Genomic DNA, 25,000 nt, shown 5'->3' on the forward strand with positions numbered 1-25,000 from the left:
ACCACAACACCAGTGAGGACACCAGAACACCAGTTAGCCAAGGTTTTGGACTTTATGGTTACCTTGGTTAAAGGAACAGATTACAGGACACACACCATATGAGACATAATATCCAGGCATTGAGCCCTTTTTTATCTTTAATCCAGGTATATATTCACAAATCTTCATGTATACTCTGTATACAAGTCCCACCACCTTTCCAACAACAAAAAGGCGACAGGCATCTTCTCAGAGATAGCTCATATTGTGTTTTCTTTTCTCTCTGCTAGCTAGTTAGCGTCCAGATGCTAGGAGCCAAGCTCCATCACAAACAGTCCCTTCTCATATTACCAATACCAAGCCAAACATAAAAACAGACAAGTAAAAATGGTAGAGGTCTAAATCAAAACTAAATCCGATTGACATTGGCAGCAGGAGCAGCCTTATGTCATTCTATCCCACTAAACTAAACAAGTTCTGCTTGACGTGCTCGATGAGCCTGATGTCATTCTATCCCACCCTTCATTTGGAATGAGGTCCAAAAATCACTAAGGTTGTGCTCATTTATTTCACTTAGGGAATTCACAAGTCTTATCATATGTACACCTGCCTTCTCCTGCAATGATTGTAACTGTTGACCCAACCATAGTATTTTACTGTATTTATTTTATATGCATATTTATTTTATATTTATATTCTTTCCATTGTATTAACTCCTGTTGTACCCTCGGCACCATTGAAAATGAGGATCTTAATCCTCAATGTGTCTTCAGAGGCCTAAATAAATCAATCAATCAATCAATCAAAACTTACATTCAGCTCCTGCTTGATGTGCTCGATGGTGGACTCCAGCGCCCTGGTGCCCTTGGTGGCCTCGTCCTCCACCGCCTTCACCGTCTTCAGGAGCGACGTCACGTTGGTCACCATCACCTGCGCGGCACAGGACGGTCATGCTGGTGAGCGATGGCTACCCAATTACACCTCTACTCTACTGCCTTCACAGAGAGAGTGAGAGTGTGTGTGTGTGTGTGTGTGTGTGTCCCGCAGCATCTCAAGGGGGCTTTCAAACAGGTTTTTGTCAGAGGTTGTACTTCGAGAGAGGGGGACAATGAGAGAGAGAGGAAAAAGAAAGGGGGAGAGTGAGAGAGGAAGAAGAAAGAGAGAGGGAAAAAACAAAGATGGGATGGAAAGAGAGAGGGGAGGGGGCACAAAAGGGGGCACACAAAACAAATGTTTGGATCGTCTCTAAACCTATACATGATGGCTAAATATAAGTTTATATAATCAAGGTGAGGGAGAGGGGGAGAGAGAGGGGCGAGAGAGGGGGGGGGGGGAGATGGAGAGAGAGAGAAGTAGTCAAGAGACTGAAGGACTGGTTACCATAGAAAAGGCAGTGTGATGAATGTGTGCGTGTGTGTGTAAGAGAGAAAGAGAATACGTGTGTGTGTGTGTGTGTGTGTGTGTGTGTAAGTAAGAGAGAGAGAGAGAGAGAGAGAGAGAGAGAGAATGTGTGTGAGTGTGTGTGTGAGAGAGAGAATATGTGTGTGCGTGTGTGTGTGTAAGAGAGAGCTAGAGAGAGAATGTGTGTGTTTGTGTGTGTGTGTGTGTGTATGTGTGTGTGTAAGAGAGAGATAGAGAGAGAATGTGTGTGTTTGTGTGTGTGTGTGTATGTGTGTGTGTATAAGAGAGAGAGAGAGAATGTGTGTGTGTGTGTGTGTGTGTGTATAAGAGAGAGAGAGAGAGAGAGAGAGAGAGAGAGAGAGAGAGAATGTGTGTGTGTGTGGTGTGTGTGTGTGTGTGTGTGTGTGTGTGTGCGTGCGTGTGTGTATAAGAGAGAGAGAGAGAGAGAGAGAGAGAGAGAGAGAGAGAGAGAGAGAGAGAATGTGTGTGTGTGTGTGTGTGAGTGTGTGTGTGTGTGTGTATGTGTGTGTGTATAAGAGAGAGAGAGAGAATGTGTGTGTGTGTGTGTGTGTGTGTGCCAGGAGATGCCCTGGGGGCTGAACTCTCCTGACTGGCGGGGGCCGTGGGGGGCCGTGGGGGGCTTTGTGTGGATTAGGCTAAAGTTCCCCAGCAGCTGCTGACAGAGATCACTGTTCCCAATCAAGTGATTAAAGTTAGACAATCCAGGATGGACAGAACACAAGAGCTGGCAGAGGAGGGCAAAATGAACACTGAGAAAGAGTGAAAGATATGAATGAGTGAAAGATATGAATGAGTGAGAGAGTGAAACACATGCAAGAGTGAAACATATGAATGAGTGAAAGATATGAATGAGTGAAAGAGTGAAACACATGAAAGAGTGAAACATATGAATGAGTGAGAGAGTGAAACACATGCAAGAGTGAAACATATGAATGAGTGAAAGATATGAATGAGTGAATGAGTGAAACATATGAATGAGTGAAAGAGTGAAACACATGAAAGAGTGAAACATATGAATGAGTGAAATATATGAATGAGTGAGAGAGTGAAACATATGAACACTGACAGAGTGAAACACATGAAAGAGTGAAACATATGAATGAGTGAAGGAGTGAAATAAATGAACACTGAAAGAGTGAAACATATGAATGAGTGAGAGAGTGAAACATATGAATGAGTGAGAGAGTGAAACATATGAAAGAGTGAAACATATGAACACTGAAAGAGTGAAACATATGAATGAGTGAAAGAGTGAAACATATGAACACTGAAAGAGTGAAACACATGAAAGAGTGAAACATATGAATGAGTGAAAGAGTGAAATAAATGAACACTGAAAGAGTGAAACATATGAATGAGTGAAAGAGTGAAACATATGAACACTGAAAGATTGAAACATATGAATGAGTGAATGAGTGAAACATATGAATGAGTGAGAGAGTGAAATATATGAAAGAGTGAAAGATATGAATGAGTGAAACAAATGAACATACTGGCAGAAGAGGGATCGGAAGAAGAAGACACCACAGTGTCACTGCATGAGTCGTAGTCGTACACACTGGCAAACTCACTTGGACTAGTGTTTAAATGTATAAACACACACAGGCCAGGGTCCATCTTTACCTTAGTAGAGTTCTTAAGCTGCAGCATGACAGGGTCACACACACACACACACACAAACACACACACTCCACCCTTACCTTGGCAGAGTTCTTGAGCTGCAGCATGGCGGGGTCATCGTGCTGTTTGCCGGCCGCTGCCTTGGTGGCACTGATGAGGTCACCCAGAGCCTTGGCCACGTCTTTGACTGCGTTGATGAGGACCACCTACAGAGGGCGCACACGAGCAGCGGTCAGATAGCTGTACAAGAGCATGATGGCACACTGACACCTACTGGCATGAACTGGAAACACACACACACACACACACACACTCACAAACAAAACCATATGCAGAGGGGGAGAGAGGACACGGCACAAACAGAAACGGCGAGATCAACGCAAAAGACAAACTCCTATTTGTTGTTCAAAAGCCAAACATCCAAGATAATCAAAACCTAATGAGAGGATGCTATGGTGTGTGGAAGCAACCGGTGGTAATAGCATATGTATGAGATGAGAGACTTACTACACTTTCAAACACGGAAATTTAACATCACACTCAACTCCACATCAATAAAACAGAAGTATACTTGCAGGAAAATAAGGATAAACAATAATAAATATTCAATAAAAATCAATCAAGTTATATGTTACGTTAATGTTAATTATAATGACCAGAAAATAACTCTACTATGCCCTCCTTTATCCCATAGAATACTATGCATGCTGACTAAATGTACTCCTACAAATAAGCCGTCTTATTGATACTTTAAACTGGAATGAGCAACTCAACCCTCGCTTACAGAACACGGGCCAACATTAATTGATTAATTATTTATGGAGGAGGCGGGCTCTACAGTATGTAAAGGCCGAGGCTTCAAGCCAACTCAACGTGTTATAACTGCATGCACTGTATTCTGGGAAGGTAGCTGGTTAGTATCTTGCAGTCGTAGTGTTACTGTGTTAAGGTCACAACAACCCAAATGCTTCCAATTGGAACATCTGTTACGACATCAGAATGAACAAAGACCACACAAATAGCTTGCATTCCTGGATCAACACTTGATCGTCTCTGTGTGGTTGAAAACACATTTCTTTGAGCCACTACAACTAAGGGCAGGTCAGAGAAAAAGACACTTTCCAGTTTGTGACATTAACTGCCCATCACAATGGAAATACCATTTCAAGTGAACTTGCTTGGTTTAGTCTCTGCTTCTCACCCACAGAGGAGAGTTAGCTATATCACCCACAGAGGAGAGTTAGCTATATCACCTACAGAGGAGAGTTAGCTATATCACCCACAGAGGAGAGTTAGCTATATCACCCACAGAGGAGAGTTAGCTATATCACCCACAGAGGAGAGTTAGCTATATCACCCACAGAGGAGAGTTAGCTATATCACCCACAGAGGAGAGTTAGCTATATCACCCACAGATGAGAGTTAGCTATATCACCCACAGAGGAGAGTTAGCTATATCACCCACAGAGGAGCGTTAGCTATATTTAGCACTTCTAAAATGTCTGCTTTTAAAGCGTACCACTGTTCAGGCTCGTTGCCATGACAACATGCCAGAAAACCTTCACTTGGATTTGGCAGTGGTGAAACCGAGTCTTTCTGTGATATGTGTCCCTTCCTAAACTGGAACTTCGACTAGTGCTTTACTTGCGCTTACAGCGGTTACATTCCTGCACTTCTTTTTCTTTTCTATTTTCGTTTAATTTTTTCCCCTATGTAAAGTAGTATTTATTGTTACACCAGGGTTCTTGACTGTTCTCTCCCTTGTACGTCGCTTTGGACAATAGCGTTTGCTAAATGACTAAAAGAAATTAAATGTATTCAACAGGTGGACCTGAGTGGACTCTAAGCCTACCAGTGGAGGCTGTCAGCTGTGGTCACCTCTTACGGTGACCTCTTAAGTGCAGAGGTTTCTCATAAAGGCTCTTCTTTGTTTAAAAACTACAGATCCTTTGCTCAATGTGTGTGTCTTTCTTCATCCTAATGCATTCAACCATCCACACTGACCACAACATAGAAGGAAAACAAACAAACGGAAACACAGATGTCGAAGTAACATTCGCAGGACGAAAATGCAAATGAGAAACAGAGTGCAGTTCGTTTGCAGACACGAGCAGTACCCACATCCTGACCAGGGAAAGAATAAAGCGCCTTTAAATCCCGAAAGAAGAGTGAGGAGTGGAGAAACAATACCAACAGAAAAGAAAAGAAAAGCACAGAATTAAACATGTAACAGACACACACACTGAGTCATAATGCTGGCCTGCTGTACAGCTACAGTGAAAGATGACATTCTCAAAACATTGTAATCGAATCCATGTATGCAGGTTGGAAAAATGTCCAATATTTGAAGGGTGTACACAACATGGCTTTCATACTGCGGTCAGGAAAGCAACAGAAACAAACCTCATATGCACTTAAGGGGCATGAAAAGATTAAGATATGTAAAACAAGGCAGGATAATGCACAACTTATTTAGTAATATATCCTCCACATGCTGAAGCCTTTTAAGACTGAAATCTGCTGAAGCTCAATGAAAGCACAGAGCCCTGAGTGAAGCCAGTGCACGCTCTTAGGGGTTTAAGACTGAGGACAGACTGTGGTGGTGTGTGTGTGTGTGTGTGTGTGTGTGTGTGTGTGTGTGTGTGTGTGTGTGTGTGTGTGTGTGGGGGGGGGGTGGTGTGTGTGTGTGTGTGTGTGGGGGGGGGGGGGGGTGGGTGTATGTGTGTGTGTGTGTGTGTGTGTGTGTGTGTGTGTGTGTGTGTGTGTGTGTGGGGGGGTTTGTGTGCCCTACCTGTGTCTCTGGGTCTTCGGAGCCCAGGCTGGCAGCCCCCAGCTTGACCACGTCGGCCAGCCTGGTGATGGTGCCCACGGAGGACTGGGCGGCCTGTGCCAGCCTCTCCTGACTGGCCCCCGCCCCCGACACCAGCAGCTTGGTGTCCTCCACCAGAGCCTTGGCCGTCTTCAGAATGTGCTCCCTGGAGGAGGAAGAGGAGGAGGGAGGAGGAAGAGGGAGGAGGAAGAGGGAGGAGAGGAAGAGGAAGAGGGGAGAGGAGGAAGAGGAAGAGGGAGGATGAGCGTGAGGACACGCCATTCTCATCACGGCTTGGTAAATACATTCCATTTTAAGGTTTTTGTTATTTTGGCTGTTTTTTTTTTTTTTTTTTTTAACCACACAGCCAAAGACAACAATGGCGTTTACATGAACTGGTCCCCCCCCCCACACACACACACACAAAGATGCCCGTCTTTCACACAGTCTTGCACCTGAATAACGTTAACTGTGATTACAAATCAAACACGCCACACGAATAGAGGAGAGGCTAACTCTTCGTCCCCAGACTCAAACTCGATGGCGGTGTGTGTGTGGTGTACCTGTGATCGGCGAAGGTCTCCGAGTTCTCGCGGTTGAGTGTGCCGGTGGTGGCGAACATGATGGTGGTGTCCAGGTCGGCGATGATGCCAGAGACGGCGCTGGCGGCCGTGATGCAGGCCTGGGTGCCACGGTTACCGGCCTGGAGTGCTGCCAGCACGTGAGACACCTGAGCGTGGGGAGGGCGTGAGCGTGGCGAGAGGGAGAGAGATACATTAGTGGAGAATTGACCATTTCAACCGTAACAATGTTTTTCAGTGACGCAAACTGTTTAGTGAGCCAGTAGTTCTGTTGTTTGAGTTTTCAAAAAGGTCTGGAACGAATTTTAAGTTCAATTCTCATCAAGTCATTAAAACTACCTTAAAATTACATGAGAATATTGCACTAAAAAAATAAGATAATGCAGAAGATTGTACTGAAATAAGAAGATGATGCAAATAATTGTTTACATTTAATGTCTATAATGAAATTATAGAATCTGGGATAATTAATACATCTGGGATTTAATGTTACGTATGAAAAATTGCATCTGTTTTGCTTGGAGACACACACACACAGTACACACACACACAGTACACACACACTCACAGTACACACACACTCACAGTACACACACACACACACACACACACACACACACACACCTACAGCTGTACTCACCTTCTCAGACACCTTGCGGGCGCTGTCGATGAGCTCCTTCTTGGTGAAGCTGTCGTTGGGGCTGCACTGGAGCGCCCCTGCTTTGGTGACCAGGCCTGTGCAGCTGTAGCCCAGCTCAGACACCTTCTCCTTAATGTGGGAGCCAATCTGCAGAGGCCCACAGGAGCTAACCGTTAGCATTACGCTCATATGAGACAAGGCCACAGGAGCTAACCGTTAGCATTACGCTCATATGAGACAAGGCCACAGGAGCTAACCGTTAGCATTACGCTCATATGAGACAAGGCCACAGGAGCTAACCGTTAGCATTACGCTCATATGAGACAGGGCCACAGAAGCTAACCATTAGCATTACGCTCATAGGACTCATGATTCCCATGTTTGTGTTTGTGGTGAGCTTTTCTACCTTTTGCCTTTTTTGTTTTGTTTTGATTTTAGACATAGGGCGTTGTTGAAAGGTTAGGAGCAAAGGATCTTGGGATATTCTTTTTAGTAGCGTTGTTGTTTCTTGTTTTCATAGACTAAATCTAATTCCAGTGTCTATCATGATGGTATGTGCTAAAAGATGGGTGCACTAAACTGAAAGTTCTAATTTGTTGCAACACTTGGTTCATTAAGACGTAAGTAAGAAGATTTTTTATGTAATCTTACCTCATCGCTCTCTGCAGTGATGGCGGCATACTTGGCTTCACCGGCGAGCTGTCCAAACTCATTGGTCAGTTGGTTGGCCAGGCCTCCGAGATCATCGGGGTTGGCGTTGGATTTGGTGACCTGGGATCAGAGCGTGAATATTAAAGGCGCAGTGTGTAGGGTTTGGTGGCACCTAGTGGTGAGGTGGCTGAACTACAACCAACTCAATACCCCTCCCTTTCCAAGCATGAAAGAAACCCTATTGGGGCTGAAAAATACCATACAAACACAATAGCCCCCCTCTATAGCCAGGGTACTAGTTTGTCTGTTCTGGGCTTCCGTAGAAACATGAATGTTGTTATTTACTGTAGATGTGTTATTGCACAATGGCACAACAAGTTGAACCCATCTTTATTATCAGTCAGTAGGCCCTTACCATCTCCTGCACAGTGACTGCGATGGCCTTGGCGGTCTTGACCATGGTGGTCTGGTAATCCACGAAGGTGCCGTCGGGGTCCACGCCCAGGCCGTCCTCCATGGTGTTGATGGCCTGGGAGATGGAGTTCACCATGCCCCCCACGGCGCCCGCGGCACTGGCAGCCTCGCCCAGGGTGGCGCCCAGGTCGTCCACGGCCTCCTTCATCATCTGCACCGACTCCTCCAGAGCCTCCTGAGTGTGGGCCGCCTGAGGGGGGCATTTAAATTCACACACAAACATGTAAACACAAACATGTAAACATAAACATGTAAACATGAACATGTAAATTCAAATACTATTATAAAACAATTGGGTTCTATCGCGTTATTTAGCTGTTTCTGATTGGACGAGAGACGTTCCATGCTATAGGTTATTCGTCAACATACCAACAGTTACGGGACTTTTCACAGCAAATAATAAATCACTCTGCCATGAAAAATTCGCGTTGATGATAATCGTTAATTCAAAATTCTTAAAATTCCAAACAAAGACGGTGACAATGGTACTATTTTTTGTTGCGGAGAATCAATGGCGAAATAAACCATTTTTAATCAATAACTTCGTGTTGAAATGTTAATTTGTTGACGGTAGAATTGTTTTATAAGAGCAATATAGCACTCGTGGGAGTGGGGTAGGTAAGGGATAACACCACCCGTGGGATTATCCCTTACCTACCCCACTCCCACTCGTGCTATATTGCTTAAATATACTAGAATAGAATAGAAAAGCCTTTATTGTCATTGGATTTGCATACAACGACATTTGGAGTGCTTCCTCCTGTTGGTGCGACGAGGGACAATATAGAACACAACAACAACATATAACGCAACAATATTACAAATATCTAAAAACAGTACGAATAGCTTAAAAATATATATAAATTAAGAGTTCAACAAGTGCGGTGGTATAGATTAAAAGTAATTCCTTGAGGAACAATAAATACATCAACAGTACTTCCCTGATGTGCTTTACAATAAATACACACACAGAAGCACAAACACTCACGTACACAATAAATAACAATGCACCACCATCATCTTCCACAAAATACAGTACAGTAAGTATCTGTTGGCAAACTGAACAAGGCCTACTTGAGTTTAAAGAGGCGCTTTTCACTTTGTCAATTTCAATTTCAATTAAATTTTATTTATATAGCGCCATAACAATACAATTGCCTCTAGGCGCTTAACAGAGCCCAGAGCCTAAACCCCCTCATCGTTAGTGTGAATGAAAACCATGTGTAAAAGTGCTTCTTATGTGATCAACGAGTAGTGGCTGTGTTCGTGGCGCGGTCACCTTGGGGTTGCCTCCGGCCTCTTTGGCCGTGTAGAGCATCTGGAGGGCGGACTCGGCCAGGGTCTTGGTCTGGTCCAGCACGTTCATCTGCTGCTGGCTGTTCAGGATCTTGGAGGCCGTGCCGATGGCGGCCATGATTAGGGGCTCAAAGTAGCTCACCATCTGAGACACCTGAGGGACACAACATGGATACCAGTCAGACCTTGCTTAGAAACACAACACAAAGTAGCACATCACCTAAGGACACAACATTGACACGAGTCAGACCTCGCTTGGAGACACAACACAGAAGTAGGTGTTGTTTTTCTATTTAAGATTTATTTTGGGGGCTTTTTACCCTTAATCAGATAAGACAGCGAAGAGAGACATGTAATGAGCTGGGGAGAGATTGGGATTCGAACCCGGGTCCCCGTAGCGGTTTCATTAGACTAGTGGCATGTCTTAAGAGGACTGAGCTTGTTTTTTTAGTGCATTAAACTGGATGCAGTCACAACCCAGAAGATCACAGAGGTCTTGAAACAGTGCAAGGTCTTGAGAGAGGAGAGAGAGGAGATGGAGGAGAGAGAGAGGAGAGAAAGGAGAGAGGAGAGACATGAGATTGAGGAGAGAGAGGAGAGACAGGAAATGGAGGAGAGAGAGGAGATGGAGAAGAGAGAGAGGAGAGAGGAGATGGAGGAGAGAAAGGAGAGAGAGGAGAGAGAGGAGATTGGAGGAGAGAGAGGAGATGGAGAAGATGGAGGAGAGAGAGGAGAGAAAGGAGAGAGAGGAGAGAGGAGAGATTGGAGGAGAGAGAGGTGATGGAGAAGATGGAGGAGAGAGAGGAGAGAAAGGAGAGAGAGGAGAGACAGGACAGAGAGGAGAGAGGATATGGAGGAGAGAAGAAAGAGAGGAGATGGAGTAGAGAGAGATGGAGGAGAGAGAGATGGAGGAGAGAGAGGAGAGATGGAGGAGAGAAAGAGAGGAGATAAAGGAGATTGAGGAGAGAGAAGAGAGAGGAGATGGAGAAGAGAGGAGAGGAGAGGAGAGTGAGGAGGAGGCGAGAGGAGAGGAAAGGAGAGAGGAGAGTGAGGAGGAGAGAAGGGAGAGAAGAGAGAGCATCACCTTGTGTCCCAGCTGAGAGGCGTCGGAGCGGGCAGCGATGGCCACCGGCTCGATCAGGTTGCTGATCTCCTGCACCGAGGCGGCCATCTGCTCGTGAAGAGCCTGCAGGACGGTAGACACGCGCACACACACACACACACACAGTCAGACACGTATACACACACACACACACACAGTCAGACACGTATACACACACACACACACACACACACACACACACAGTCAGACACGTATACATACACACACACACACACACACACACAGAGTCAGGCATGTATACACACACACAGTCAGACAGGAACAGCCTCACTACTGCTCCTTTGCTCTAGTCATGCAGACGTGTGTGACCTAGTTGGTAATGACTATGTAAACACAGGAGTGTGAGTCTGTGAGGAGTGTGAGTCCGTGCGCTAGATAAAGAGGGAGATCACACACACACACACACACACACACACACACACACACACACACACACACACACACACACACCTATCAATATGACATGTGTGACCTAGTTGGTAATGACTATGTAAACACAGGAGTGTGAGTCTGTGAGGAGTGTGAGTGCGCTAGATAAAGAGGGAGATCACACACACACACACACACACACACACACACACACACACACACACACACACACACACACACCTATCAATATGACATGTGTGACCTAGTTGGTAATGACTATGTAAACACACGAGTGTGAGTCTGTGAGGAGTGTGAGTCCGTGCGCTAGATAAAGAGGGAGATAACAGGAGTGTGTGGATGTGAGATGAATGGAGTTTGTCATTTTTTGTGTGTCTGTGTATGAGTGTCGTGGTGTACGTGTGTGTCATATGGAATGCTGTACCTCGTGGGAGATATGTGTGTGTGTGTGTCCTAATGAAATGTGTGTGCACGTCATAGTAATATGTGTGTGAGTGTCTATCATATTGATATGTGTGTGTGTGTGTGTCAGTGATATGTGTGTGTGTGTATGTGTGTGCGTCATAGTGATATGTGTGTGTGTCTATCGTAATGAGATATGTGTGTGTCATAGTGATATGTGTGTGTGTATGTCAAAGTGATATGTGTGTGTGTGTGTGTGTGTGTGTGTGTGTCATAATGATGTGTGTGTGTGTATCGTAATCAGATATGTGTGTGTGTCATAGTGATATGTGTGTGTGTCATAGTGTTATGTGTGTGTGTGTGTGTGTGATAGTAAATGCCCGTACCTCGTGGGAGATGTCCTCTCTGGGGGTCAGCTGCTGGCTGATGGCGGCCAGAGAGGCCTGGTCCACCTCACGGATGCAGTTGTTGAGCACCTCGATGGCCTCATCACACTCCCTCTGACCAGGAGCCTTATCTCTGCACACACACACACACACACACACACACACACACACACAGACAGAGACACACACAGACAGAGACACACACACACACACACACACACACACACACCATACTTTACAACACAACCACCCTAAAAGACCTGCTGAGAGCCTAAAGCATATGGCTAGCACTGACACACTACTACTGCTAGTCATTTTCATTATAGCTTATGATTATCTGCACCAGTATGCAACCCTCAGGAACTAACTCTCCTCCATCAACGTAACATTAATTGTCAATTGTCAGACTTTTTTATTTATTTATTATCATTTATAGTGAAAAGGCTAGTAGTGGTTATAGTGATGTTTAACCCACTATTATAAGATGGGTGTGTGTGTGTGTGTGTGTGTGTGTGTGTGAATGCTTGTGAAGTTCCTCCAGGAAGTAACGTGTTGTGTACAGTACCTCATGTTGGTGATGAGCTTCTTGATTGAGTCCGAGACGGTTCTGGAGTGGCCCGCCAGCACGGACCACTTGGGCGGGTCTTTGGGGTTGACGGCCAGGGAGCGGGCCGTCTGGATCAGGCCCGTGGAACTCTCCAGCATGGTCCTCGCCGCGGCCACGATGGGCTCCATGGCAGCAATACCCTGGAGATAAAGCCCACAGGCAGAGGTGAAGCCATATAGGACACACACACACACACACACACACACACACACACACACACACACACACACACACACACACACACACACAGATACCCTGAAGATAAAACCCCACAGGCAAATGTGAAGCCGTATAGGACACACGCACATAAATAACTAGTATTGTGTGTAGCAATGGTTCACAATAATCAACACGGTTTGTTAACATATATGTCCAAGCAAAATGGAGATTTAGACAATTAAAAGGTGTTCTTTTGACATCATGACCTCATCAAATCTTCAACATTTTAAGAGCTGAGCAAGGTTATGAGCTACGTGGTCTGTCTGTCTGTCTGTCTGTCTGTCTGTCTGTCTGTCTGTCTGTCTGTCTGTCTGTCTGTCTGTCTGTCTGTCTGTCTGTCTGTCTGTCTGTCTGTCTGTCTGTCTGTCTGTCTGTCTGTCTGTCTGTCTGTCTGTCTGTCTGTCTGTCTGTCTGTCTGTCTGTCTGTCTGTCTGTCTGTCTGTCTGTCTGTCTGTCTGTCTGTCTGTCTGTCTGTCTGTCTGTCTGTCTGTCTGTCTGTCTGTCTGTCTGTGACGGTCAGTGATGGTGCTGTACCTCGTTGCTGATCTGGGCCGGTACGCTGGCGAACTCCGGGTTGGAGGCGAAGTTGGTCAGATTGTCCACCGCCTCAATCAGCGGGCCGGTGGCCTCCTTGCACTTCTCACGGTTGTCCTCGTTAAAGGCTCCGTCCAGGGCCTGGGGGGTCACATCAGAGTCAGCGGTCATCCACACACACACACACACACACTCACGTTTTAAAGACATTTCAGCTTCTACCGCTGTACTGTGTGTGCCTTCTTCAGAGAAGTGTCTCATGTAGTGCATTTCAAAGACACCACCAGAACTACAAAGGTGCTTTTGAGCTAGGGACTGGTGTATCGCCTAGAACTCCACAGTATTTCATCACTGTTCTAATCATTGTTCTACAGTACTTCATCACACTGTTCTAATAAGTGTTCTACAGTACTTCATCACACTGTTCTAATCATTGTTCTACAGTACTTCATCACACTGTTCTAATCATTGTTCTACAGTACTTCATCACACTGTTCTAATAAGTGTTCCACAGTACTTCATCACACTGTTCTAATCAGTGTTCCACAGTACTTCATCACACTGTTCTAATCAGTGTTCCACAGTACTTCATCACTGTTCTAATAAGTGTTCCACAGTACTTTATCACACGGTTCTAATAACAGTTCACAGTACTTCATCACTGTTCTAATAAGTGTTCTTGACTGCTCCGTTATTCCAGTGCCTGCAGTCTCTAGTAAGATTGAGTATTAAACTCAAAATGTTCCAACTGAAACCGAAAACTAACCAGGATCGTTCTGCATTTCCCCAAGATGACAGTGAGACCTTGATATAACATCATGTACCCACACACCCAGTCTCCCTTGATATAACATCATGTCCCCACACCCAGTCTCCCTTGATATAACATCATGTACACACACCCAGTCTCCCTTGATATAACATCATGTCCCCACACCCAGTCTCCCTTGATATAACATCATGTCCACACACCCAGTCTCCCTTGATATAACATCATGTACACACACACCCAGTCTCCCTTGATATAACATCATGTACCCACACACACACCCAGTCTCCCTTGATATAACATCATGTCCACACACCCAGTCTCCCTTGATATAACATCATGTACACACACCCAGTCTCCCTTGATATAACATCATGTACACACACCCAGTCTCCCTTGATATAACATCATGTCCACACACCCAGTCTCCCTTGATATAACATCATGTACACACACCCAGTCTCCCTTGATATAACATCATGTACCCACACACCCAGTCTCCCTTGATATTACATCATGTACCCACACACCCAGTCTCCCTTGATATAACATCATGTCCCCACACCCAGTCTCCCTTGATATAACATCATGTACCCACACACACACCCAGTCTCCCTTGATATAACATCATGTCCCCACACACCCAGTCTCCCTTGATATAACATCATGTACCCACACACACACCCAGTCTCCCTTGATATAACATCATGTCCACACACCCAGTCTCCCTTGATATAACATCATGTAACCATACACCCAGTCTCCCTTGATATAACATCATGTCTACACACCCAGTCTCCCTTGATATAACATCATGTACCCGTCCACACACCCAGTCTCCCTTGATATAACATCATGTACCCGTCCACACACCCAGTCTCCCTTGATATAACATCATGTACCCGTCCACACTGCTGTAGTCTGGTTTTCTGTGGTGGGTATACTGTCTGTGATGGGTCGGTGCCACAGCTCCCCCCTGGCATAGGTTTTAGTGGAGACATAGGTTTTAGTGGATATACGCAAACCCACAAACGTTCAACTTGTTCAACTTCTCACAAAACATGCACCCACCAACATATAAACACGCACACAAACACACACACAAACACACACACACACACACACACACACACACACACACACACACACACACACACACACACACACACACACACACACACACACACACACACACACACACACACACACACACACACACACACACACACACACACACACACACACACACAAACACACACACACACACACACTCACACACACAAAACTGTTTAAAGATGGCACACACACACACACACGCACGCACGCACTCCCTGTGATAAACAAGCTCTCCTGTGTCTGTCATCATCATAACCACTCATTATCAGATCATCACCATCCAATTGTGTCTTCTCGCAAGTTTTTCCCTCCACTTTCGTTGGCATCGCACCACAGGCTGACAGTAATGGCAAACCCCCCCGCACCCCACCCCTCCGATCACACACACACACACACACACACACACACACACACACACACTTCCCCTCTGAGCACTCACTTTAATGGACTTCACGAGGTTGGCGGTGCTGTTCGCCACCTCCTTGGCTGACTGGACGAACTGTCGCTTAGCAACAGGGTTGGATGTTTTGGAGGAGGCGACGCGGCAGGCGTTGCAGAGCGCAGACGTGTGTTTGGCAACAATGGTGGCGGCGGAGAGAACCTTGAGATGGAAGAGAACCACGGCAATAATTAAACACAACAAGATTATAAAAACATGCTTCAATAGGTTCCTATAACTTCTATATTTGCAAGGTTTTGTAAGCCACTTCAGATAAAAGCACCTGCTAAATACATAAATGTGAATGCAAATAATTAAAAATCTCCAGAGCAACTTGGAGAAGAGACTGATCTGTCACAAATACACAGATAAAGTGGCAGTTTAAAAGAGTGCTTTGACTAAAGAGTGCCTTGACTAAAGAGTGCCTTGAGCCCGACTGAGTGTTCTGAGTGTTCTGAGTGTTCTGAATGTTCTGAGTGTTCTGGGGGTTCTGAGTGTTAAGAGTGTTAAGAGTGTTAAGAGTGTTCTGAGTGTTCTGGGGGTTCTGAGTGTTAAGAGTGTTAAGAGTGTTAAGAGTGTTAAGAGTGTTCTGAGTGTTCTGGGGGTTCTGAGTGTTCTGAGTGTTCTGAGTGTTCTAAGTGTTCTAAGTGTTCTGAGTGTTCTGAGGGCTCTGGGGGTTCTGAGTGTTCTGAGGGTTCTGAGTGTTCTGAGTGTTAAGAGTGTTAAGAGTGTTCTGAGTGTTCTGAGTGTTCTGAGTGTTCTGAGTGTTCTGGGGGTTCTGAGTGTTCTGAGGGTTCTGGGGGTTCTGAGTGTTCTGAGTGTTCTGAGTGTTCTGAGGGCTCTGGGGGTTCTGAGTGTTCTGAGTGTTCTGAGGGTTCTGAGTGTTCTGAGGGCTCTGGGGGTTCTGAGGGTTCTGAGTGTTCTGAGGGCTCTGGGGGTTCTGAGTGTTCTGAGTGTTCTGAGGGCTCTGGGGGTTCTGAGTGTTCTGAGGGTTCTGAGTGTTCTGAGTGTTCTGAGTGTTCTGAGGGTTCTGAGTGTTCTGAGGGTTCTGAGTGTTCTGTTTCTCCTACCTGGGACTGAGTGCAGGCTGGGTCCACCAGGTTCTGGCAGGCCATCTGGATGGACTGCCTGGCTCTGGCAAACTGGGCCGGGTCGACCAGGCCCTTCTGTCCGGCGTGGCTGTTGGGGTCGGAGACCGCCACCAGGTAGGCCCCCTGAAACCCAAACACAGCCGCCGGTTAGTGGAGTCGGACCACAGGTCACCGAGTCGGAGTTGGCACCCGCTCATGCTCAACCAACCAATGAAACGACCTTCTAGCGGTCAGACAGAGCAGTGAAAGCAAGAGGGCTGAAGGACCTTTGGAGAGGGAGACGAGTGCGGAAGAAAGAGAAAGACAGGCGATCACAGACGGAAACCTAAAGTGCAGTATAATAATGCGCCTGTAATGGAGGCTCTAGATTCTCAGAAGTTATCATGACATCATGATGAAAAATATTGCGACACACTACTTCTTCTTCTCTTCAACCCTCAACCCTTTCTCCTCATCAGAGTCACTGAGCATTCTTTCGCTTTCTCCCATGGCAACATCAACCAGACCCTGGAATCATAACTAAAGCCCCTACAAACGCACACCCACATGCACACAAGCACATTCACCTGCACACACACACACAAACACACACACACACACACACTCACACACACACACACACACACAAACACACACACACACAAACACACACACACACACACACAGCTGGGGAGAACCTGAGCACTATTAAGGTCTGTTGATGCATAATGAGAAGTTTGAAACGCTGTAAAAAAGGGGGCGCACAAAGAGATCGGCGCAGAAGCTTTTAGAGAGGCCGGAACTCGTAGCTTTTAAAGATGACTCATTTGTTCTCTGCCTCTCACGCTCACCCTCTCACCCTTAATTCTGTCAGAGCCCCTGTGTTCACTGCATCACTCACTCACACTCCCCCCTCTCCCCCCTCTCCCTTACTTCTGTCCGAGCCCCTGCCTTCTCTGCCTCATTTGCTCACGCTCACCCTCTCACACTCCCCCCTCTCCCCCCTCTCCACCCTCTCCACCCTCTCCCTTACTTCTGTCAGAGCCCCTGTGAGAGTCAGAGAGCGATAGGACGGACAGGAAGTGGAAAAGAGAGGGACTCAGCGGACGGACTTTGGAACAAGACGGCAACAGCGGGAGGAGGATGGAGGACAACTTGAGGAAGAGAAGGAGGACCGGGGAAAAGGAGGGAATAACTCAGTGGGTATAGGAATGAAGGAGTGAAATGATGAATGATGATGAATGACAGACACAGAAGAAGAGAGAGAAACTGAAGAGGCCTGAGAGAAAGAAAGAGAGAGAGAAGGAATGACAGAGAGAGTGACAAAATGAAATAGTGAGAGAAATGGCGAAATAGTGTGTGAATTAATAAGTGAAATACCGCACGAGAGAGAGAGAGAGAGAGAGAGCGAGAGAGTATAAAACTATAAACCAATTCCCGATCTGTTCATTTGTGCTGCACTAGTAAGTCCAGATGTTGTTCTCAGTAGTAGGGTTAAGGCATGCATGGCTAGAGAACCAGGGTAATTACGCGGTAGAACTGGAGTGGAAATCATTCCGACTGCAGCCTGTCTGTCGGTCATGAAGCGTTTTCCCACACACACATCCCATAACACTTCATTAAAACACTCAAGCAGTACATGCCGGCATTCTTCAGTTTAGAAAACACCAGCTGTAAAAACAAAACAAAACACTTTTTTTTTTTTTTTGAGTTGTTAGCGGTTGCGTGCTAAGATGCGGAGTGGTTTTCACACAGAGATCGTGATTATGTAACGCAGAGAGGAAACACATGGGATGGACGAGGCAGATGGACAGTGCAGTGCAGTGCGGTGCGGAGAGGAGAGGGGGGAGAGGAGAGGGGGGAGAAGGGCGGGGGGGGGGGTGGGGGGAGAAGGGCGGAAGGGTAGTACCTGGGCGGCTGCCTCCGTCAGTCCACACAGGGCCTTAGAGGCCGAGCTGACCGAGTCCCCAAACTCCGGCAGGTTGCTGTTCTTGGCATTGTGGGAGATTCCAGCCATGGCTTCACCCAGAACCTGTGAAAGATCAGAACATTTAAAAAAATGTAAATTAAAAATTCTCACTACAAATGTCGTCACGCAACATTGCCAACCAATAATGGCATCGGCTCTAAATGAACTGCCATTACTTCACACAGACTTTAGGAAAGGGAGAATATTGTGAAATGAGTTTATCTGAAGAAAGCCACCCTAAATGGAGCGCGTCCAAGCACTAACAAATGGAATAGCAGGCATTTGTATTAGATGTTGTCTGCCCCATCACATATGCTGTGCCCCTGAGCTGCAGGTGATGAAATCTCTGGCATAATCCACATTAGCATTAGCACAGTAAGCATCCACATCATTCCATATCGCCATAGCAACATCATCATCATCTCGCCTATTGCTCGTGTACAGGTCAGAGGGCAACACAGACACCTGCTTGTATTTAAGGAGCAAAGAGTAGGGCAGACCATCTTACACATGCTCGCGGTGTATTCTGTGCCGCTTTAACCCAGGAAAGATTTAACTTGTTATTATTAATTCAATTCTTGATCATACCTTGGAGTTCTCCATGACGCTATCGATGCAGTCGAAGTAGCCCGTGTCGTTAACGGCCTCAGTTGGATTCTCCAACATACCTCTCACCGTCTGAGATGTTACAACACACACACACACAGAAAATAATATAAAAGATGAATTACTGAAACATGCATATGCAACACTGTAATTAAAATAACGACACATTTTCTGGAAAATTTGCTTGCAATTAAAATATGTTGTCATAATGCTTTCTCAAATATCAGTTCAAACATATTCTGGATCCAATAAGCAAGCTACGGTAACTACGGTAACTCCAACTCTTCCTCCAATGTTATCAGAGGAAAGGAAACAGCAAAGAGGTCCGGTCAGATACTCAAACGATGACAACATCAGTGGATTTGTTTGGTTGACTTTGCTTTAGCCTCCATCCTTCTGTCACCTTCTGCTATCTATCATACAATATGCACCATATGTGGCTTAATCATGCAGAATCTACGCAGAAGACAGAAACAGTGCAGAAACAAACATTTGCTGTCCATGTCTAACAGTGAAGACTCGAGCATCCGACTGCAAGGGAAGCACAGAACACCACGTACAGAGCGCTTTTGCACTTCTGAAATACAATGACAAGATTCTGACTCATTCACACACACACACACACACACACAAAGTGTTCAGGGAAAGATTAAGGGAAAAGGAGATGGGGGGGGGGGAGGGGGGGGGGGGATAAGAGAGAGAGAGAGAGATGTGCCGTACCTCGAGCTCCCTCAGCGCGTTGTCACACTCCTTCTGGCCCGGGGCCTGCTGAGTGCACATGGTGATGAGCTGGTTGATGCTGTCTGTGACGGCACTGTGAGCGGAGAAGAAGACAAGAGAAGGAGTGAGAGAGAGAGAGAGAGAAAGAGAGAGAGAGAGAGAGAGAGAGAGAGAGAGAGAGGAGGGAGGGAGAGAGGACGGGTGTTAGTCAGAGAGAGCGGAGTTGGTACAGAGGTAATGGAAACGAGTGTGAAAGACAACGAGAGAGAGAGAGAACAGAGAGAGAAAGAGAGAGAGAGAGAGAGAGAGAGAAAGAGAGAGAGAGAGAGAGCGAGAACAGAGAAAGCGAGCCACAGAGAAACAGTGCACATCGCGGGTGGTGCTCTCGCCCCCCACACAAGCGGCTGCTCGCAGCAATTCCTACGCTGGTCTCGCTCACTCTCTTTTTTCCTCTCTCTCTCTCTCTCTCTCTCTCTCTCTCTCTCTCTCTCTCTCTCTCTCTCTCTCTCTCTCTCTCTCTCTCTCTCTCTCTCTCTCTCTCTCTCTCTCTCTCTCTCTCTCTCTCTCTCTCTCTCTCTCTCTCTCTCTCTCTCTCTCTCTCTCTCTCTCTCTCTCTCTCTCTCTCTCTCTGTGTGTGTTTCTCTGGAGAGAGGCAGGAGGCCCCATCAGCTCTGTCAGGTTGGGTGTCTCCTGCTGTAGTGAAGAGGAATGAGGCGAGCACCAGCATATCGCCCACACACACACACACACACACACACACACACACACACACCACACACACACCGTTGCTTCCTCCTACGGCTGCCAGCGAGTGGCCAACGGAGTGGCAAGCCTACCCAATCCACCAGCGATGTGTGAACGATGAAGAGGGGAGGACTTACATAATGGATGTGAGTAGCAGCTGGGATGGGCTGTCTGTATGGGAGCTTGGGTGGGATCTGAAGACTCATTACAAGCAACCCTGCACTGTGTCCAACAGCGTTCTTGACAGCGTTTCTGTGCAGAGCAAATGTGTGTGTCTATCTGCATGCTAAAGGTGTGTGTGTGTGTGTGTGTGTGTATGTTGAAAACTGTGTGTGTGTGTGTGTATCTATCTGTATGCTGAAGGTGTGTGTCTATCTGCCTGCTGAAGGTGTGTGTGTGTGTGTGTGTGTGTGTGTGTGTGTGTGTGTGTGTGTATGTTGAAAACTGTGTGTGTGTGTGTATCTGTATGCTGAAGGTGTGTGTCTATCTGCCTGCTGAAGGTGTGTGTGTGTGTGTGTGTGTGTGTGTGTGTGTGTGTGTGTGTGTGTGTGTGTGTGTGTTGAAAACTGTGTGTGTGTGTGTGTGTCTATCTGTATGCTGAAGGTGTGTGTCTATCTGCCTGCTGAAGGTGTGGGTGTATGCTGAAAAATGCCGTTTGCCTTCACAGGGTAATTCCCCTCCCCCCACCCTGTCAATCCCAGGAGAACGCAGCGCCACTTTAAGGGTCTCAATCCCAGGAGAACACAGCGCCACCTTAAGGGTCTAATCCCAGGAGAACACAGTGCCACCTTAAGGGTCTAATCCCAGGAGAACACAGTGCCACCTTAAGGGTCTAATCCCAGGAGAACACAGTGCCACCTTAAGGGTCTAATCCCAGGAGAACACAGTGCCACCTTAAGGGTCTAATCCCAGGAGAACACAGCGCTACCTTAAGGGTTTTAGACCAAAACCACCATGTCAATCCCAGGAGAACACACGTAATACATTGAGAGGAGATAGCAATACCACGACTGAAAGTAAAGTCTCTGCTTGCAACAGACAGTGATGTATAAAATACACCAGAGAATACTACTCCTACCCAGTCTTTGAATCAGAATTACTATTACCCAGTCTTTGAATTAGTATTATTATTACCCAGTCTTTGAATCAGTATTACTATTACCCAGTCTTTGAATCAGTATTACTATTACCCAGTCTTTGAATCAGTATTACTATTACCCAGTCTTTGAATCAGTATTACTACTACCCAGTCTTTGAATCAGTATTACTATTACCCAGTCTTTGAATCAGTATTACTATTACCCAGTCTTTGAATCAGTATTACTATTACCCAGTCTTTGAATCAGTATTACTATTACCCAGTCTTTGAATCAGTATTACTATTACCCAGTCTTTGAATCAGTATTACTATTACCCAGTCTTTGAATCAGTATTACTATTACCCAGTCTTTGAATCAGTATTACTATTACCCAGTCTTTGAATCAGTATTACTATTACCCAGTATTTGAATCAGTATTACTCCTCCCCAGTCTTTGAATTAGTATTACTATTACCCAGTCTTTGAATCAGTATTACTATTACCCAGTCTTTGAATCAGTATTACTCCCAACCAGTCTTTGAATCAGTATTACTATTACCCAGTCTTTGAATCAGTATTACTATTACCCATTCTTTGGATCAGTATTACTATTACCCAGTCTTTGAATCAGTATTACTATTACCCAGTCTTTGGATCAGTATTACTATTACCCAGTCTTTGAATCAGTATTACTATTAACCAGTCTTTGAATCAGTATTACTATTACCCAGTCTTTGAATCAGTATTACTATTACCCAGTCTTTGAATCAGTATTACTATTACCCAGTCTTTGGATCAGTATTACTATTACCCAGTCTTTGAATCAGTATTACTATTACCCAGTCTTTGTATCAGTATTACTATTACCCAGTCTTTGAATCAGTATTACTATTAACCAGTCTTTGAATCAGTATTTCTTTTGACCAGTCTTTGAATCAGTTTTTAGCTTTTGAACCAGGCGATGACACTATTGAGTACACAGAGGCACTCAATGTGTGTCTGCAGTAACACGCGGTGGCTCGTCTATGGTCTAGATCATAGGGGTCTGCCTCTGGTGTGCGGTGCGGAGCGTTGCGGAGTGGGTCTTTACCGAGCGGCAGCGGCCAGCTGGTTCTTGAGGTTGGGGGAGTTGGGGTCGGTGGAGAGGACTTTGGCGGCCAGAAGCAGCTTGCTGGAGGACATGGAGATGGTCTTAAGGTTGGTGACCACCTGCGTCTGGTCCTCCTTGGACTGCAGAGGAGAGGAGAGGAGAGGAGAGGATGGGAAGAGAGGAGAGGAGAGGAGAGGAGAGGAGAGGAGAGGAGAGGAGAGGAGAGGAGAGAGGGGAGGAGAGGGGAGAGGAGAGGAGAAGAGAGGAGAGGAGAGGAGAGGAGAGGAGAGGAGAGGAGAGGAAAGGACACATTTAGTGAAACTACATTCAACAACTGATAGAATTAATGTTGAAATGGAAGAATTCTAAGCAGATCCAAGCTATGTGGACATGTGGTGAAGAGTATGACCCTCTACGTTAAACATAATTTAAACTTGAAACATTAAAAAAGTGAAAACACAACACGTCGTGATCGCTCAAACCAAGCTTCTCATAGGACCTAAAGCAGAGGAGACAGAAGTCTACGCCGTACCTGGGACTGTCCGGCCATGTCCACCCCGGCCTCCAGGAACTCGTTGAAGTCCTTGCCGAACTTGCCCGAGGCCTTGGTCAGGTCCCCGGTGGTGCCGCGGGAGGAGTGCACCAGCTCGTTGGCCGACTGGTTGAGCCCGGCCGCCGCCTGGTTCAGGTTGGCCTGCGCCTCCTGGAAGCTCTTGCTGCTCGGTGGGAACTGTGGAGGAGTGAGTGTGTGTGTGTGTTTATGTGTGTGTGTGTGAAGGTGGAGGTGTGTGTGTGTGTGTGTGTGTGTGTGTGTGTGTGTGTGTGTGTGTGTGTGTGTGTGAAGGTGTGTGTGAAGGTGTGTGTGAAGGTGTGTGTGAAGGTGTGTGTGTGTGTGTGTGTGTGTGTGTGTAAAGGGGGGGGAGGGAGGGGCAGAGAGGAGCTGTCAGTCATTGGAGACATGTAGCGTCTTGTCTTAAGGCATGTAAGTCTTTGTTTACACACTGCTCTGGTTCTGCCATTCACAACTAATGAGTGTCTAAAGCTCTGGGCGTGGAGTCTCTATTAGAACTGAAGTCTGTTGTCCCAAAAAAATTAAAAATAAAATCAAAATAGATGTAGCCCCAGTACACTTACTGATCCAGCCAGCAGCTTCTTGCTGGCCTCTCCAACGGTCCTGAGGGCGTTGTCCACGTCTCTCTGGCCAGGCAGGCAGTTCACACTCCTGTTCAGGGACTGGGACACGGCCTTAGCCACCTGGAAATACACACACACACACACACACACACACACACACACACACACACACACACAATCAGTCTCTGGCCATACAGACACATCAGTCTCTGTCCATACACACACACACACACATCAGCCAGGGCTAGCCAATCAGAGCACCCCACTGAGGAAGTGGCAGCCAGGGCTAGCCAATCAGAGCACACCACTGAGGAAGTGGCAGCCAGGGCTAGCCAATCAGAGCACACGCTTTGAGGAAGTGGCAGCCAGGGCTAGCCAATCAGAGCACCCCACTGACCTGTGCCAGTCTCTGCTGGCTGTCGGGGTCTCCTGGGTTGGCGAGCGCCCTCTTGCTCTCCTCGATGAGCATGGCAGACTTGTCCATGGTGTCGCCCGCACAGTCCAGCATGGCGGCGCGCGCCGCTGGGTCGTCCGTGTTGGCGGCTACGCCACGGGCCGCGGAGGCCAGGGCGCGCAGAGCCTGGGCGACATCTCTGGCAGCTTGACCTGTGTGTGTGTGTGTGTGTGAGTAAGTCAGAGAGTGAGACAGACATACAGTGTGTGTGTGTATGGGGGTATATGTGTGAGGAGGAGAAGTGAGACAGACACACAGGGCATGAGATAACCTGAGCCACAGCTAGGGGGCGCTGTAGGACACTTCTACAGGACTACACAAAACAAATCAGACAGCTCCAACTGGAAGGTGGAGGAGTGTGTGTGTGTGTGTGTGTGTGTGTGTGTGTGTGTGTGTGTGTGACATCTGCAACAACTGACATCTTAATTCTGCACAGCTGTTCATGGACTCACATGGACTCTCACCTTATCAGTCTCGAGGTCAAGCTGACTGACATGTAGCAGTACACTCTCCTGGGTCAGTATGTGCCTGCAGTGCATACTTACTCTAGGTCAGCAGTACACACATACTGCTCTTACGTCAAAGTATTACGGTTCCTCTTCCACCATGATATATATGCTGGGTGTATTTTAAGCATAAAGGGGTCTGTGCACCTCTCTCTCTCTCTCTCTCTCTCTCTC

At 46.5% G+C, this 25,000-nt stretch overlaps 1 protein-coding gene across 2 annotated transcripts in view; it reads right to left on the minus strand.

Moving 5' to 3' along the window:
- tln1 (talin 1) overlaps positions 1-25,000 on the minus strand; it is a 114,939-nt gene that overhangs the window by 18,230 nt on the left and 71,709 nt on the right. The window contains exons 28-49 of one of the 2 annotated variants that reach the window (XM_080842174.1): positions 24,264-24,472; positions 23,867-23,986; positions 23,265-23,462; positions 22,733-22,872; positions 19,820-19,913; positions 19,082-19,171; positions 18,434-18,556; positions 16,525-16,668; positions 15,455-15,616; positions 13,131-13,271; positions 12,336-12,517; positions 11,771-11,903; positions 10,557-10,658; positions 9,456-9,626; positions 8,118-8,366; positions 7,703-7,822; positions 7,052-7,198; positions 6,394-6,560; positions 5,813-5,996; positions 5,143-5,169; positions 3,102-3,227; positions 793-909 (exon numbers count right to left, since the gene is read on the minus strand). In XM_080842174.1, the coding sequence (XP_080698300.1) occupies positions 793-909; positions 3,102-3,227; positions 5,143-5,169; positions 5,813-5,996; positions 6,394-6,560; positions 7,052-7,198; positions 7,703-7,822; positions 8,118-8,366; positions 9,456-9,626; positions 10,557-10,658; positions 11,771-11,903; positions 12,336-12,517; positions 13,131-13,271; positions 15,455-15,616; positions 16,525-16,668; positions 18,434-18,556; positions 19,082-19,171; positions 19,820-19,913; positions 22,733-22,872; positions 23,265-23,462; positions 23,867-23,986; positions 24,264-24,472 (3,146 nt within the window). The remainder of the gene's footprint in view (positions 1-792; positions 910-3,101; positions 3,228-5,142; positions 5,170-5,812; positions 5,997-6,393; positions 6,561-7,051; positions 7,199-7,702; positions 7,823-8,117; positions 8,367-9,455; positions 9,627-10,556; positions 10,659-11,770; positions 11,904-12,335; positions 12,518-13,130; positions 13,272-15,454; positions 15,617-16,524; positions 16,669-18,433; positions 18,557-19,081; positions 19,172-19,819; positions 19,914-22,732; positions 22,873-23,264; positions 23,463-23,866; positions 23,987-24,263; positions 24,473-25,000) is intronic. The other variant, XM_080842175.1, reaches the window with a different exon arrangement.

Source organism: Sprattus sprattus, assembly GCF_963457725.1.
Source record: "Sprattus sprattus genome assembly, chromosome: 7".
NCBI classification, from domain to species: Eukaryota; Metazoa; Chordata; class Actinopteri; order Clupeiformes; family Clupeidae; genus Sprattus; species Sprattus sprattus.